Source organism: Typha angustifolia, chromosome 3 (assembly GCF_048772165.1).
Source record: "Typha angustifolia cultivar Huaian chromosome 3, ASM4877216v1, whole genome shotgun sequence".
In the NCBI taxonomy this organism is placed as follows: domain Eukaryota; kingdom Viridiplantae; phylum Streptophyta; class Magnoliopsida; order Poales; family Typhaceae; genus Typha; species Typha angustifolia.
The window spans coordinates 7,597,347-7,610,242 of NC_133241.1; the positions used below are offsets into that span (position 1 = coordinate 7,597,347).

General features: G+C 40.9%; 2 protein-coding genes across 3 annotated transcripts; both read right to left on the bottom strand.

Moving 5' to 3' along the window:
* Positions 1-1,455: 1,455 nt before the first annotated feature.
* Positions 1,456-6,383, bottom strand: LOC140780122 (probable RNA-dependent RNA polymerase SHL2). The gene is made up of 2 exons (XM_073125475.1): positions 3,529-6,383; positions 1,456-2,993 (listed from the first exon to the last, which is right to left on the bottom strand). The coding sequence occupies exons 1-2, from the start codon at positions 6,253-6,255 to the stop codon at positions 2,124-2,126; spliced, it is 3,597 nt and encodes a 1,198-aa protein (XP_072981576.1). The 5' UTR covers positions 6,256-6,383; the 3' UTR covers positions 1,456-2,123.
* A 1,034-nt stretch (positions 6,384-7,417) lies between these two features.
* On the bottom strand, positions 7,418-12,893 carry LOC140758095 (SWI/SNF complex subunit SWI3C homolog). 2 transcript variants are annotated; one of them, XM_073094124.1, is made up of 9 exons: positions 12,734-12,893; positions 12,099-12,632; positions 11,453-12,015; positions 10,469-10,823; positions 10,293-10,366; positions 9,180-9,256; positions 8,827-8,891; positions 8,556-8,725; positions 7,418-8,028 (listed from the first exon to the last, which is right to left on the bottom strand). In XM_073094124.1, exons 1-9 carry the CDS (start codon positions 12,810-12,812, stop codon positions 7,564-7,566), a joined length of 2,382 nt encoding a protein of 793 aa, XP_072950225.1. In that variant the 5' UTR covers positions 12,813-12,893; the 3' UTR covers positions 7,418-7,563. The 2 variants fall into 2 exon arrangements, with proteins under 2 accessions (XP_072950225.1, XP_072950224.1); XM_073094123.1 differs by having other exon boundaries at positions 9,168-9,256.
* Between the last annotated feature and the right edge of the window lie 3 nt (positions 12,894-12,896).

Below are 12,896 nucleotides of genomic sequence, written 5' to 3' on the forward strand. Positions count from 1 at the left end.
TTTACATAACAAAGATATCACAAAAATATACACCCACTTAATATATTAATTAATTATATATATATATATATATTTATTAAATTTTAATCGGTATTATTTTTAAAAAAATCTATAATTTTATACTTCGATTTTGATAAATATAATATAAAAAAGTAATATTTACATCTTAATCAAGATCTCAGAAAGCATTAAGCGATTAAGTTGAAACTTTTACACTAATTTCATCCAAAATCTCAAATCGATCTAATTCGATCTCAAATCAAGGGAAGGAAAAGTACAAAAGCTTAAGTTATCTAAAATATATATAAAAATAAATACAAAAGACAATTATAGAGAATAGCATTCATAATAATGTAAGCAAAATAATGGCGTTGGAATTTAATGATAACATATTTACAATTTATACGCTCCAAAGTCCGAATCATTTTTCAGAGGTGGGGGTCTAAAGGTCAATCAGATCAAATAAATACCCAATTCATATGTGGGGGCCAACCTAGTTCAGTATATCACATTTGTTGTGGGACCCGCATCAAGGTGTGGGTCACTGTTCTGGTCCCCCTTTTGGCGAGTGTCACAATCCCTGCTACTCTAACGTGGGGAAAAGATTAATGCGTCCTCGTAGTAGTACTATTTCATTTCCCCTTCTCTTTTATTTTATCTTTATCTTTCTTTTTTCTTTTTTAATCTCGATTCCATCGAAGAGGCGGATCACGCCGCCAGTATTTTAATCATATCAACGGACGAGCTGAGAGATCTTTCTATGCGAGGATGAGGATCCACCGTCTGGATTAACCGACCCTTCGTCCGCATAAAGAGGAGGGGGTTGTTTACTGAGAAGTTTGCAGATAACACCCTTGCTTTTATTGATTTTACGGTCGCACGCAAAACCCTCGTTGTAAGATTTATGTTTCACACCCTGCATCTTAATAAATAACTTATGTAAAAGTATTTTAGTAAATTTTTGTCTCGTTCCCTGGCCTCTCTCTCTCTCTGTTTTATAGTTAGAGCAAGAAATTTTGACCTCTTTTTTTTAAAAGAAATGAGGAAAGATGGATTTTATAATTTTACTATTGCTACAACATGATTAGGCCATCAATTGCCGTTTAAAAATTAAGAGTCTAACTCAATCTCCCGGTCGAAGAAAAATATCCATACTTGTTGGGCATCTATGCCATCGCCTTTCCGTTAACCATAGGGTTCAAAATATAAATACTGAAAAATTAGATGTAAACCATAAATTTATGAAAATATATGGTGTATAAACGTTCTTAATCCACAAATCAAAGTTAACTTTTGTTGAAGAACAGACCTAATGCAGGTGATTTGGAGAATTGTATAATATAAGGTGTTATTTATAGATATTCACCTAAATACATTTTCTTTCATGAGAAACTTTCAAGTGATATCAAAATATAGCAATTATCATTGAATGAATTAAACTTTTTCTCCACTAGGTATCAAAACTTTCAGGTGATATCACAATATAACAGTTATTCATCCACTAAGATTACAACCCCTCTAGGAACTCCTTCAAAATAGAGTTTTCCACATAATACACAAAAATTTGTCAGCTAGACCATCCCAACTTCTTGGAGACAACGAACCACAAAACGGATGATTCTGTGATGCAGACAAATTACCAAAGGGGCTACTTCTCAATGAAGATAACTAGTAGAATTCTCTTTTTGGTAAATCACAAGTATCTTCTTCTTTTTTTTTTTTACTGAGGATCGAGTAAATCAGCAGAATTCTCGTTTTCTCCTCATAATATGGAACCAACCAAAAACTTCAGTCATGATCAGCAATTTTAGGCCTCTCCAAATGACAGACAAGGATTAACATCATAACTCTGAAAAGATTAACAGTGCCTGACATCTAAAGCGCAAGCTGCGTCTTTCCTTGATGGGCATATCTGGTACTAGTTCATGGATTGGATGTATGGACCAACTGAAATATAATGAGATAAATACTCCATGTTGGAAGTCCAGAACATGACAGTTGCATTTGAGCAGGCAAATGATAGCTCAAAATAAAGTTTTTATTGTTGCCTAATAGAACAAAGAATGGCAGAGTGGTCTTGCCATTGAGAATTCTGTTTGAAAATTGAATCTGAAACAGAACACTCATAACCTCTCAGAAAGATAATTTGCAAGGGCATCAATGGGCCTTTGACAGTCAAAATTTCCCTTTTCCTGATGCCTTACCTTGAGACGGACTAGATAATCTGCTGCTATCCATGCAAAGCTAAGCCGTGCTGGCACTGTAATACCATCTGGCTCTCTCATTTCTCTTGACTTGCTAAGCCACCTTTGGTGATAACTCACTTGGTACCATGCTGAAGCTTTCTGTTCATAAATTGCACTCTTCTCATCATCTGAGAGTTGATGAAACTCAGGTCTCATCGTCTCAAAAGTAAGCCTAAATTCTTTTCGCAGTGCAGAGTATGCATTCTTCAGCCGCTCCTTTAGTTCCCCCTGCTTCCTACTACTAGATTTTGGGAGGGACCATACATGTCCAGTAACCACCTCCCCTTCTGAGATTACTCCATACTGACCTAACAAAGCATTTAGTTGCCCATCATATGAACACTTGTTACGCCATGCCTCATCGAGGTAATCTGAAGCACCTGGAATCTCGAGATCTGTGTCATACGGAATATCCTCCCATGAGCAAAGTACTTCAGATGACTCATCATCATCGGAGAAATTTTTAATCTGCCGATATAGCCTTCCTAATATATTCCTTGACTTGTACGATAGATGGTCGTCCTTACCCATGAAATCAGGATAGAGTTTGGGTTTAAGGGCTGCTGGCATTGTTACAAGAGTACCTGTCTTAGGGAAGTCGACTGCAGTAGCTGCCAGCTCAGCAAGCTTAAGGCAATTTTCATCTAATGCTCCATATTCACTTTGATCAGCATGAACAACATGAGCATTGCAAATTACACCAAGATTTTCATTTACCATATTCTTCAAATAGAAGTCAATAATATCCTATCAAACAAAAAGACTTATTAGATAAGGTCGTTCTTAGTTCGAGCTTTCATAAGCAATTTCTAACTAAGAAGAGAAGAGGCATTCAAAAGTCAGCGGTCAGAAGTTTAACAATTACTAAGTTAAACAACTTATCAAATAGTATCTCTGATAATGTAAAAGCAACTTTAAAACAGGCGCATTATCAACATTTGTTATATTTCCAAAGTCATGCTAGTCCAAATTAAACTAAAGAGGAATAACATATTTTCTCAATAGTTTGTGCCAATTCTAACTGATCAAGTTATTATTTCCAAGCTTAAAATACATCATAGCACATATTGCTTGCTGCAACTTAAATCAATGAAATTTTCAAGAAAGTTAAAGAAATGTTTCAATAGTGCACTAAGTAGAAAGAATATCCTGCTGCAAGTTCATGATAAATACAAAAGCTACCATGTATTTTTTTATCAAATACTTCCTGCTAGTCCATTTATATGTACAAAAAGTTTGCCAAAATAAAGAGGATAAACTGAAAGGCCAATAAGTGACTTACTTGGGAACTGACTGCACGCGGCTGTAGTTTGGTCGTAGGTGGGGTGTAGTCCATTGGTAGCCAGCTCTTCTTGCCTGGAGGAATAAGGTTTTCCTCCCATGTAACAAAGTATAAGTCCCCATCAAGATCGCTCCCAGACGCCTCATTTGCATGAGGTCTCTCTCCTTTATGGGGAAATACCAAACAATCGACAAGATGATGCAAACCAGGTGCATCAACAGCTTCAAGGATTCGAACATCTCCTGGATGGAGACAGGGATTCTTGGCTATGGCCACGGTACCAACAATTACTTTCTTATTTATGGTTGATCCAGAAAATCTCGAACCATGCTTCATGAAATATTTTTCCAGTGAAGGCGTTGAGGCTTGAATAAAGCACTGACCATGCTCAAGTACTCCAATCTCATCAAGGCAGCCCATCAACCATCTACCATTAGGAACAAAGATTCTTGCTTTTGCCAAGAGATCTCGGAGTTGTGTGGACCTTATGCATGAGATCATTGCTTTCAAGTGAGGCTCAGTTTGAGGTTTAAAACCTGCACTTAGCATCATGGCTGCCGTATTCCCTTGCTCAGCACATGAAGTGGTTAGAACCTCGAATGCAACATCAGTGTCCACAAGCATCTTGTTTAGCTTACAAATCATGGAATCCTGCATGCCTGCAAAAACACTATCAGGGACCTTCAGGGATGAGAGTAATGTCACAATCTGCCGGTTTAAGAAGCCTGGCTGGAACCTTGTCCATGATATAACCTCCAGCATAGTGTGGTTAGATTTGAACTTGTTCATGCTACGTCTTAAGGAAAGCCGGATCCCATCACCATCTCCAGGCCAAACAGCTACGACCCCTTTGCAGCCAGCATATCTTATCTGATATGCAGATGGGGCATTCTCCGTCAGTTGCAGCTTTTCAGCAACTTCCATTGCAAGGTCTGGCGTGATCTTTCCAATCCCATCTGAGAAGACGTAGTTATTCGCCACGATATCAGCAAGTAACAGAGTAGCCTCCTCTGGCGGCACCATCACTGTGGCATATGTTGATGAGAAACATTGCCCCATTCGAGCTGCGAACTTCGCCACATTCTTGTTAGAAAACTCGCCCATCCATTTCCTGATTGTTTGCACTGTTGTGCCGCTATTCTCTGCGAAAAACCAGGCAGATCTGTCCCTTAATTGATTGGATGAAAATGCGAGAAAGGAGTACCTCCGTCCACATAAGTAAAATCCATCAGTCAGAATGTTCCTCACTCTTCTGAACACAGTAGTTTTCTGTGAAAATGAGGTCAAGGTGATGTCCTTGACGATAGGTGCGGCGTAATAGTACAGAACATTATTATTAAGCTGCTGCATTCCTTCATCCATGAATGTCACTCTCATAAATCTGTCAGCAATATCGTTATACTTCCGGAGAACCCTGTTGGAGAGTTCCACCTCCGGCGGAAGACAGTACGCCTTGGTGGGAGTTATAACCAGCCTCCGCACCTCGGTATTATCAACCGACAGCTTAGGGATTCTGAGGAGTTTAGGATTCTTCAGAAGCCAGTCCTGGACGAGCCTCAACCTTCTTGGAGCATCAAATATGGGGTGCTTGTAAGACCATATATGCCTAAGCGATGTCTCATTCACCACATCACTCTGGCTCCTCAGCAAGGCGAAGAATTCATCCGAAAGTTGATGCTGGTTGACAATGCCTTTGTGCACCAATGCGTTTACCAAGAAGAGCATAGGGAAACTGATACCTTCGACGTGGTGGATACAGAAGAAAGGATCGGAAACCGGCGACCCAAAATTAGGTTCATTTCGGACCGCAAGGTTATGCTTCGGCTTGCTTTCCACAATCCTGCGCTCCCTGAGGTAAGCCATTGCTCTCTCCAACTTGGGCCCGAATCTAGGAGAGAAAGAGATCCGATATGAGAAACATCTGCCGATAACACCGCCGGGAGTGAAATCCGTCGTCCTTATCCATGGATCCTCATCATCTAGCAGCTGAAAAGGGACCGAAACATAGATGTCGTCGTCCGCCGTCCGGTAATACACGTAGGGGGCGGAAGTCAGCTGGAGAAGCATAACAAACGGGGCGCGGTCGGTGTACAGCTTAACCTCGGCGATGTCCCTGGCCAAGAACTCAACTTTGAAATCGCATCGGATCACTGCCACGTCTCGCGTGCCCGTGAAGGAGAAGGCCGTGTCCCGAGCGAAGAGCAACTTGCAGAAGCCATCGAAGGGATCGATCAGGAAGTCGACCCCGGAGTCCGGCGCCTTCCAGCCGACCCAGAAGCTATCCCGGCTGACTAGGGTTCCGACCTCGACCTGGACGTCGGAGAACTTGAACGGCTCCGCCGTCCGCCGGCGGTTGATCCGGGAGGAGCTCTCCAGCCCGCAGTTCGCCCGCAGAGGGCGGCCGTTCAGGATCAGATCGCAGCGCCCCGCGGCGTTCATCGCCCGCTTCGCGGCGTCGGGGAGGGCGAAGTGGACGAAGGCGTGAGGGACGACCTTGGCGTAGTCGTCCTTGGCGGAGGCAATGGCGGAGGCATCGACGACTTTGAAGTCGGGATAGGATCCTTGCGGCGTCCACGAGGTTTTCACTCGGCATCGCCAGATGAGGCCCGCTTCGTTCTCCAAAAAGTCGGTGAGCTCCTTCGCCGACACCTTCTCATCAAAGCCCCCGACGCTCACCTGCGTTGCCACCATCTCCATCGTCTCTTTTACTGTCCGCGACGACCCCATTGCTCGTTCCTAAACCCTAAGAAAGGAACAACACGAGCAACTTCGATCGACGAGGTAGGAGAAGAGAGCGAGTTCCTTGGGCCGCGAACGGGCCAAGGAGCTCCATTTCTTTTCCCTTTTTTTGGGAAAGGAGAAAGATACGAGGGAAGGTATATATTACAGTCAATGGTATTCATCAACTCTTATCTTTTTTCCCTTCAAATAAAATAAAATAATCTAATAAATCTGTAGATTAATTAGCAATTACGGCTAATTTATTGCCACGGATGTTGGTGATAAATCCGCCGGTTGGGTTACTTATAGGCAGTGCTCTCGATCAAATAGGTTTTGGATGTACATAAAAAGAACATAGGGAATAGGAGACTAATCAATACTAGTTTTTATTTTCCCAAAGAATACATTACATAGAACGACCAGTAGGCACTGACATGTTAATTAATGAAATATTCTATATTCTATCAGCATTTGTTAGATTAAATCTAAAACAGAGGGATAAAAATGATGAATAGTTAAATACTCGTACAGTAATGATCACATCCTTCCTCTCCTTTGATTGCTATATCAACAGTGATTGCAGAGGATGACCACTATACAGACATGCATGTATAGTATTCTTCTCATCACACGTACCGCTATTTGGAGTGTTCTTTTCCTTTTTTTGGGGGTCATTTTTATAGAGAAAATTAAAAAAAAATTCCCTTTTCGTAGAAGATTATAAAGTGTACATTAATAGTTTTCATTCCTTAAGGCTCTACTACTTGGCAATATCTATATTTTAAAGAGGGATAATTACACTAAAATACTTACAACTATTGCCTATTTTCGTATGTGGCACTCATTTACATATATATATATATATATATTATTATTTTTTTATTTTGGTATATATTAGACTCCTAAATTATAAAAAATCTCTAGCCTACTTGATAGTTTAATGGAAAGCAACAGATGATCATTTTGCCCTCATTTGAATTGTGATTTATTTTCCACTTGAGTCTCCCCAAATTTTTATTTTCTCAAGATAGATTTAGTGCCAACATATTTAGAGAATTAGTTAAGAAGACTTGGATTCAAAAAGAAATTGTGTGGTGAAGAAGATTGTTCTTACTGTCACAAAAGGCCATACCTTCCTTGGCACTAATATGCATTTGTAAAGACGAAATTGTCTCTTAACTCATCACGCCTCCAACTCTAAATATTTCTAAAAGTACACAGAAAAAAATGGTGCGATTACATTGACAAAGGTGTAGTGACATAATCCATACAACAAAGCAGCAATGTAACCATCAAATTCACCTACCATATATCTCAGCCTATAGTTGAATTGTTTCCAGATGCAGATCTCAACAATGGATGATGATTAGGGGTCACAGTGTTAGGCATACCGGTATTAAACACGGCGTTAGCGGAGGAGGGAGACAGCGTTGGATGGATCGCAGAGAGAGGTAACCGAGGTCCGAAGGAGAGCATCTGTTGCTGTTGCATGAATGACATCTGGGGATGTCCTTGCATATTATTACCATAAGCAGGTGAGATGTTTGTCTGCCCGACAGTGCCGGGCATAGCCGGCTGTCTAGTGTTAGTGTTCACAACTGCTGCAGCTGTGGCTGCAGCAGCTGGTAGAGTGTTTACTGCAGCTCCTAACCGGGTTGACATCATTCGAACCCGTTCAGCAGAAAGCCGCTGTCTCATTCTCTCTACCTGTTCACATTCCTTCAGCAGCAAAGTTTCCACCTCTGCGAACTGTTTAAGCTTTAGCTCCAATCTCTTTAACTGCATATAAATGGGAGGCATGTATCAAATAAAGTTCTAAAAAACTGCTTCATTTCATGGTCAGACATTCAATTAGGGAAATACCAAAAATGCAAACTGACATAAATCTCAACAATCCAATGCAGTTTTAGTAATTCAGTTTTCTGTTGATGTCACATTAAATTTTCATGTTCTTGTTCATTTAGGCCACAAACCCCAAATGTAATGACCTCTCTTCATAATTACTCAGATAAATGTTAGAATATTACAAATATGACATTATCATTCAAAATAAGTATCACTAATTGTCCTCTGCCTAATGAACCAACCTTGTGCAATATCCAAGTCTCTAAGCCAATTGGCAGATAGCTAGCAGCCTCCTTTCAACTTTCAACAAATTAGCCTTACGTTTCATTAAGTTTGTTGTGCTTGTTCAAACTAATTAAATAGGAGTAACATCTGGTAATGTGCCCGATAAATTAAAAAGAATAATCTTTCAGAATAAGAACCGTTACTTCATAAAGTTATCGAAATTTGGAAAGGCAAACCTGATGATTAATGATAGTGGCAGCTAGTCTCTGAATTTCACGCTCTTCCTGATCTGCAAACAGTTTTCCCTTCATTGCAGCAGCAGATAAACCACACACTGCAGCAAATTTTACCCGTTCCAAAGGAAGAGAAGAGGACGTTTCTCTTCTAGCATAAGGTAGTATATCATCTGGAGTTCCATATAAAATAAATTAAAGAACACAAAAGAGAACATCAGCAAGGTTCCAATTAGGAAAGGAAAATGAGGAAGAAGATGATTCAACAATTCACCATTTTGATTTTTTGCATGTGCTCCATGATTACCAACATCAGCATGCATGCCCTCTGAACTCGACCTTCAATTATGAAGTTAAGACAAAAGATGAAATGCTTATAACCTCCATAGTTTACATATAAAATTATATCACTTCACTTGTATGGACAACCTTGCTGCAAGTACCTTATTACATATATGAAAGTCCATATCTTTGATATAAATTGTAGAAAATTTAGGCAGATAAGCATGACTCTTGTTGCAGAGAATGATAAATAATATGCACATATAGGCACAAGAATAGTGTATTAGGCAGATAGGCATAAATCCTGCTACTAGTAGAAGAATAGTGTATAACCTGGAATCGGACCTTGTCAAGACAGATAATGCAGCATTTGCACAGGATGCTGCAACTCTTGGTCCGATTGCAGAGGCCAAAAAAGCAACCTACAATACTTCAAAAGTAAGAGACTGCAGCTATCCAATTGACATGAATTTTAGATATTTCACTCAGCATCCAATTAGATAGCACTAGTTGGAATATGAAGCAACATAATTCTACAGCCAATTGGTAAATTAAATTTTTTACTCCTAAATCCTAATCCCACTTATTAGCTTTTTTTGCCAAGGTGGAACTGAAAATGGAATTCTAAACATAAATCTCATCTCAGGTTAAGTAATTCATTTTGTTGCATTACATGCCACAAGACATACATCAGAAATATGGTTACTGATAAAAATGATCAACTTTCCATTAGGATTCTCGTGAGAAACCAGTTAAGTTGCTCTTGCAGTGAAAAACAGCTAGCCCATGAGGATAATCTAACTGCAAATCGTAATCTCCATGAATGAATTATTTACAAACAAATATACTAAGTAAATTGTTAGCAGAGAGTTACTATTAGCATAGGCCCTTCTATAAATTCTGTCACATTTTAGAGTGAGAAAGTTATATCCACAACCAGAACTTGTCTCAAATCATAGTACAAGAAAACAGTAATGTTAAGGATGCATACAAAATTATGATTGCCTGGTCAGAGGTTAACCATGCACTAATAGGTCAATGATTTTTGTATCTAACCAAATGCCATTTTCTATTTAATGAAAAATTAATACTAATCCTCTGGTTCAAATCTGCACCATTTCAAGTTCATAAGCTCTAAAAGGAAAAGTTCCACCAACCAATGACATAAAATAAACATCAAAGAAAAATTGTCTGATCAGCTCATTTTTCTAGAATCATCTTCATAAGAAGCTTTCAAGTAGCCACCCAAAGTAAACGGTTTGTTGTATTTAGGACTGACTACTTTAAATATGATTTTTGGAAGTTCCATAAAAATGGAAGGACCAAAGGAAACCAAATTAACACCCACTTCATCATCTATTAGTAATCCCAAATTTATAATTTATATGCATATAATTCTATTCTTTGTTCATCCGAAAAAAAAAAACGATATCATAAAATATCACCATTATTACTCACCAGGGACATAACTGGATTTGCAGAATTAGCAAATGGAAGCTGGCTTCCAGAATGAATATCATCCAGATGAACTCCTAAGGAGGCCGACACATTAAAATAGTGACTCAAAAGAAGAGTGATATATTAACTTAGTTAAAGGTAAATCAACATGCTGAGACACAGATAAAGCAAACTACCTGAAGTATCACCATTAGAATTCAAGCATGGAAATACAGGCTCTTGCCCTTTTGAGGAAACAGCTACATGAGGAGGTTCAATATTTTCCAATAAACCGTCCTCAACGGGAAGACGAATAAAATGGAGAATACATTGTGCCTTTGACTTGGTGCCAACATGCTCTGCAATTTCATTCCAGTTATCATTGTACTTTTCTATGGCTTCTAACAGCAGAAAAGTTTCCTGATCAGTCCAGCTATCTCCATCAAGATCTGATGTATCCTTCTTTGAATCCACTCTCATAAAATCTAAACTCGAGTGCCCGGTAATATATTTCGCATCATGGAAGCAATCAGTACAGAGAATGATGTCTGTCTGTTCAAACAGTTACAACGAAATAAAAACTTATTATAAAGTGCCAATCCATGAAGAGTTGAAGACCCCAGACAGAGAAAGTAACCGCTATGCTATCAGAAAGCATGCTACAAGAGAATCCACAAATCAAAACACAAGAAAATATATTTCAGGTGACATCTGACACCAATACATCAAAAATTCCTTCTGAGTGGTAACCAGCAAGATAAAATCTAGAGTGCAAAACCACATAATTGGTGACCGGTTTCCAGCACAATATATCAATGGCAAAGCAAAGAAGCGCAGAGGTATGAAAGTGAAAAGTAATATAGAAAGTTAACTGATCGGCCCTTGAAGACTAGACGGAATGCAAGAAATGATCTGGAGACACAATTAAAAGAGAAAAAAAAATAGAAGATAATTTGCATCTTAAATTTAGACTGCTATTTAAACTTCTGTGTATCATTTCAAAGTAATACCCCATACACATACTTAAAGCAACTGAGTGAAGTGCCACATAAGAGAGTTTCTAAGCAACTATGTAACAATGATTAATAGATATATGCTTAAATATAGAAATGAAGAGTTCAGATAAAAGGATTGGTTGAATTCAATAACTATAACTTCAGGTTGAACATAGGATAGCTCACCTCCTTTTGAGACTGATAGTGCAAGTCAGGAAGAGGTTGTGAGCAGTAACTGCAGGCATATTCCGATAGACGCTCCCTTATCCTGCTATCCAGATCAGAGAGTCCAGCGTCCGGATCCATGGATCCAGAAGAAGTAGAAGACGACAGCAGAGCAACATCTTCTGTCCTCAGGCTACATTTAGGCCTATCAAACAATATCAAACTATCGATAGACTTCAGCGGTGCCGTCACAATCTGAAGCTCTCCACCCGCATCCTCCCTAAGAAGAGTTGCTGCCATTCTAAGCCCCCGATGCACAGAAGCAGTCGCAAGATAATTGATAATCCCCCAGTGGTCCAGAAACCGCACAATTCTGCTGAGGTCATAGAGCTCACTATTGCTCGAAACAAGCCCTTGGCAGTCCGCAAACACCAGCCTCCTTCCAGAATTCTCCAGGTACTTTGAAATTATCTTGTTCCGGAGAGTGATATACTTTCCTGGCGTGTGGTCGCTGGACTTCCCAGAGAAGAAGTGTGGCACTACCTGCCGCTCCATTCTGTGCACCGTATTGGGCGAGAACCAATCTGAAATGCTCCAAGATAGAAAATTTATCGATGAAATCAATGAATTGGGGATACAATGCAAGAAAGCAGAGAAATTTACCGACCGGAGTGCATCGGAACGAGGAGGAGTTGGTCGGGGGAGAAGCGCTTGGGGACGCCCTTCCCTTCCATGAGGGGAGGAGGAGTGCAGACGTAAGCGGAGGGCTTGTCGAGCTCGGGCGGCTGGAGCAAGGAAGGGTGGTCGGGGAGCACGGAGGAGAGGGCTTGGAGCTGCCCGTGGGAGATGTTTTCGAGGAAGGGAGTGTGAGAAGAAGAGAAGGAGCGAGGAAATCGCTCAGCGGCGACGATGGAGAGGACAGAAGGGTGGGGGCGGTTGACGGCACGGCGGACGGCAGCGGGGAAGACGGAGATCCGATGTCCGGCGTCGGAGAGGACCTCGGATTCACGGAGGTCGAGAACGGGGTCTGCTCCGGCACCGGATGGGGAGTCAGCCGGGGCGTCTCCGGCGAGTTCATCTTCATCGTCGCCGGCGCCGGCGTCGTTGTCGGAGTCGGGGTCGTCGTCGGAACCGGCCTGGGGGAGCTTGGGACGCTTGGGGTTGGACTCGCGCTTCCGCTTTCGCCATTTGAGGCGGGAATCTGTGTGTGTGTGTGAGAGAGAGAGAGAGAGAGGAAACCCTAGAAGTGAGAAGGGAGAGGAAGATTTGGGAGGGGAGAGGGGCATAATCGTAATATCGTACCTGAGGAAGGGAGGGAGGAGGAGGCGGGTGACATAGTGGAGTCGGGAGGCGGGCGGAGAGGTGGCGTTTTCCTCGGCATCGGAGAGGAAGTGGAGGGAGAAGAGGAGAGAGAGAGGGAGGAGGAGCCGAAGAAGAGAAGGGGAAACGAACGACGGTGAAAATA

What these genes read in the sequence shown, in the direction of transcription:
- LOC140758095 (XM_073094123.1), bottom strand. Translation starts at nt 12,812, where the DNA reads ATGCCGAGGAAAACGCCACCTCTCCGCCCGCCTCCCGACTCCACTATG. An exon ending in TTGACAAGGTCCGATTCCAG is followed by an intron (nt 8,892 to 9,167) that starts GTTATACACTAT and finishes TCATAATTGAAG; the next exon opens with GTCGAGTTCAGAGGGCATGC. An exon ending in CCACTATCATTAATCATCAG is followed by an intron (nt 8,029 to 8,555) that starts GTTTGCCTTTCC and finishes ATTTATATGCAG; the next exon opens with TTAAAGAGATTGGAGCTAAA.
- LOC140780122 (XM_073125475.1), bottom strand. Translation starts at nt 6,255, where the DNA reads ATGGGGTCGTCGCGGACAGTAAAAGAGACGATGGAGATGGTGGCAACG. An exon ending in CGCGTGCAGTCAGTTCCCAA is followed by an intron (nt 2,994 to 3,528) that starts GTAAGTCACTTA and finishes TTTGTTTGATAG; the next exon opens with GATATTATTGACTTCTATTT.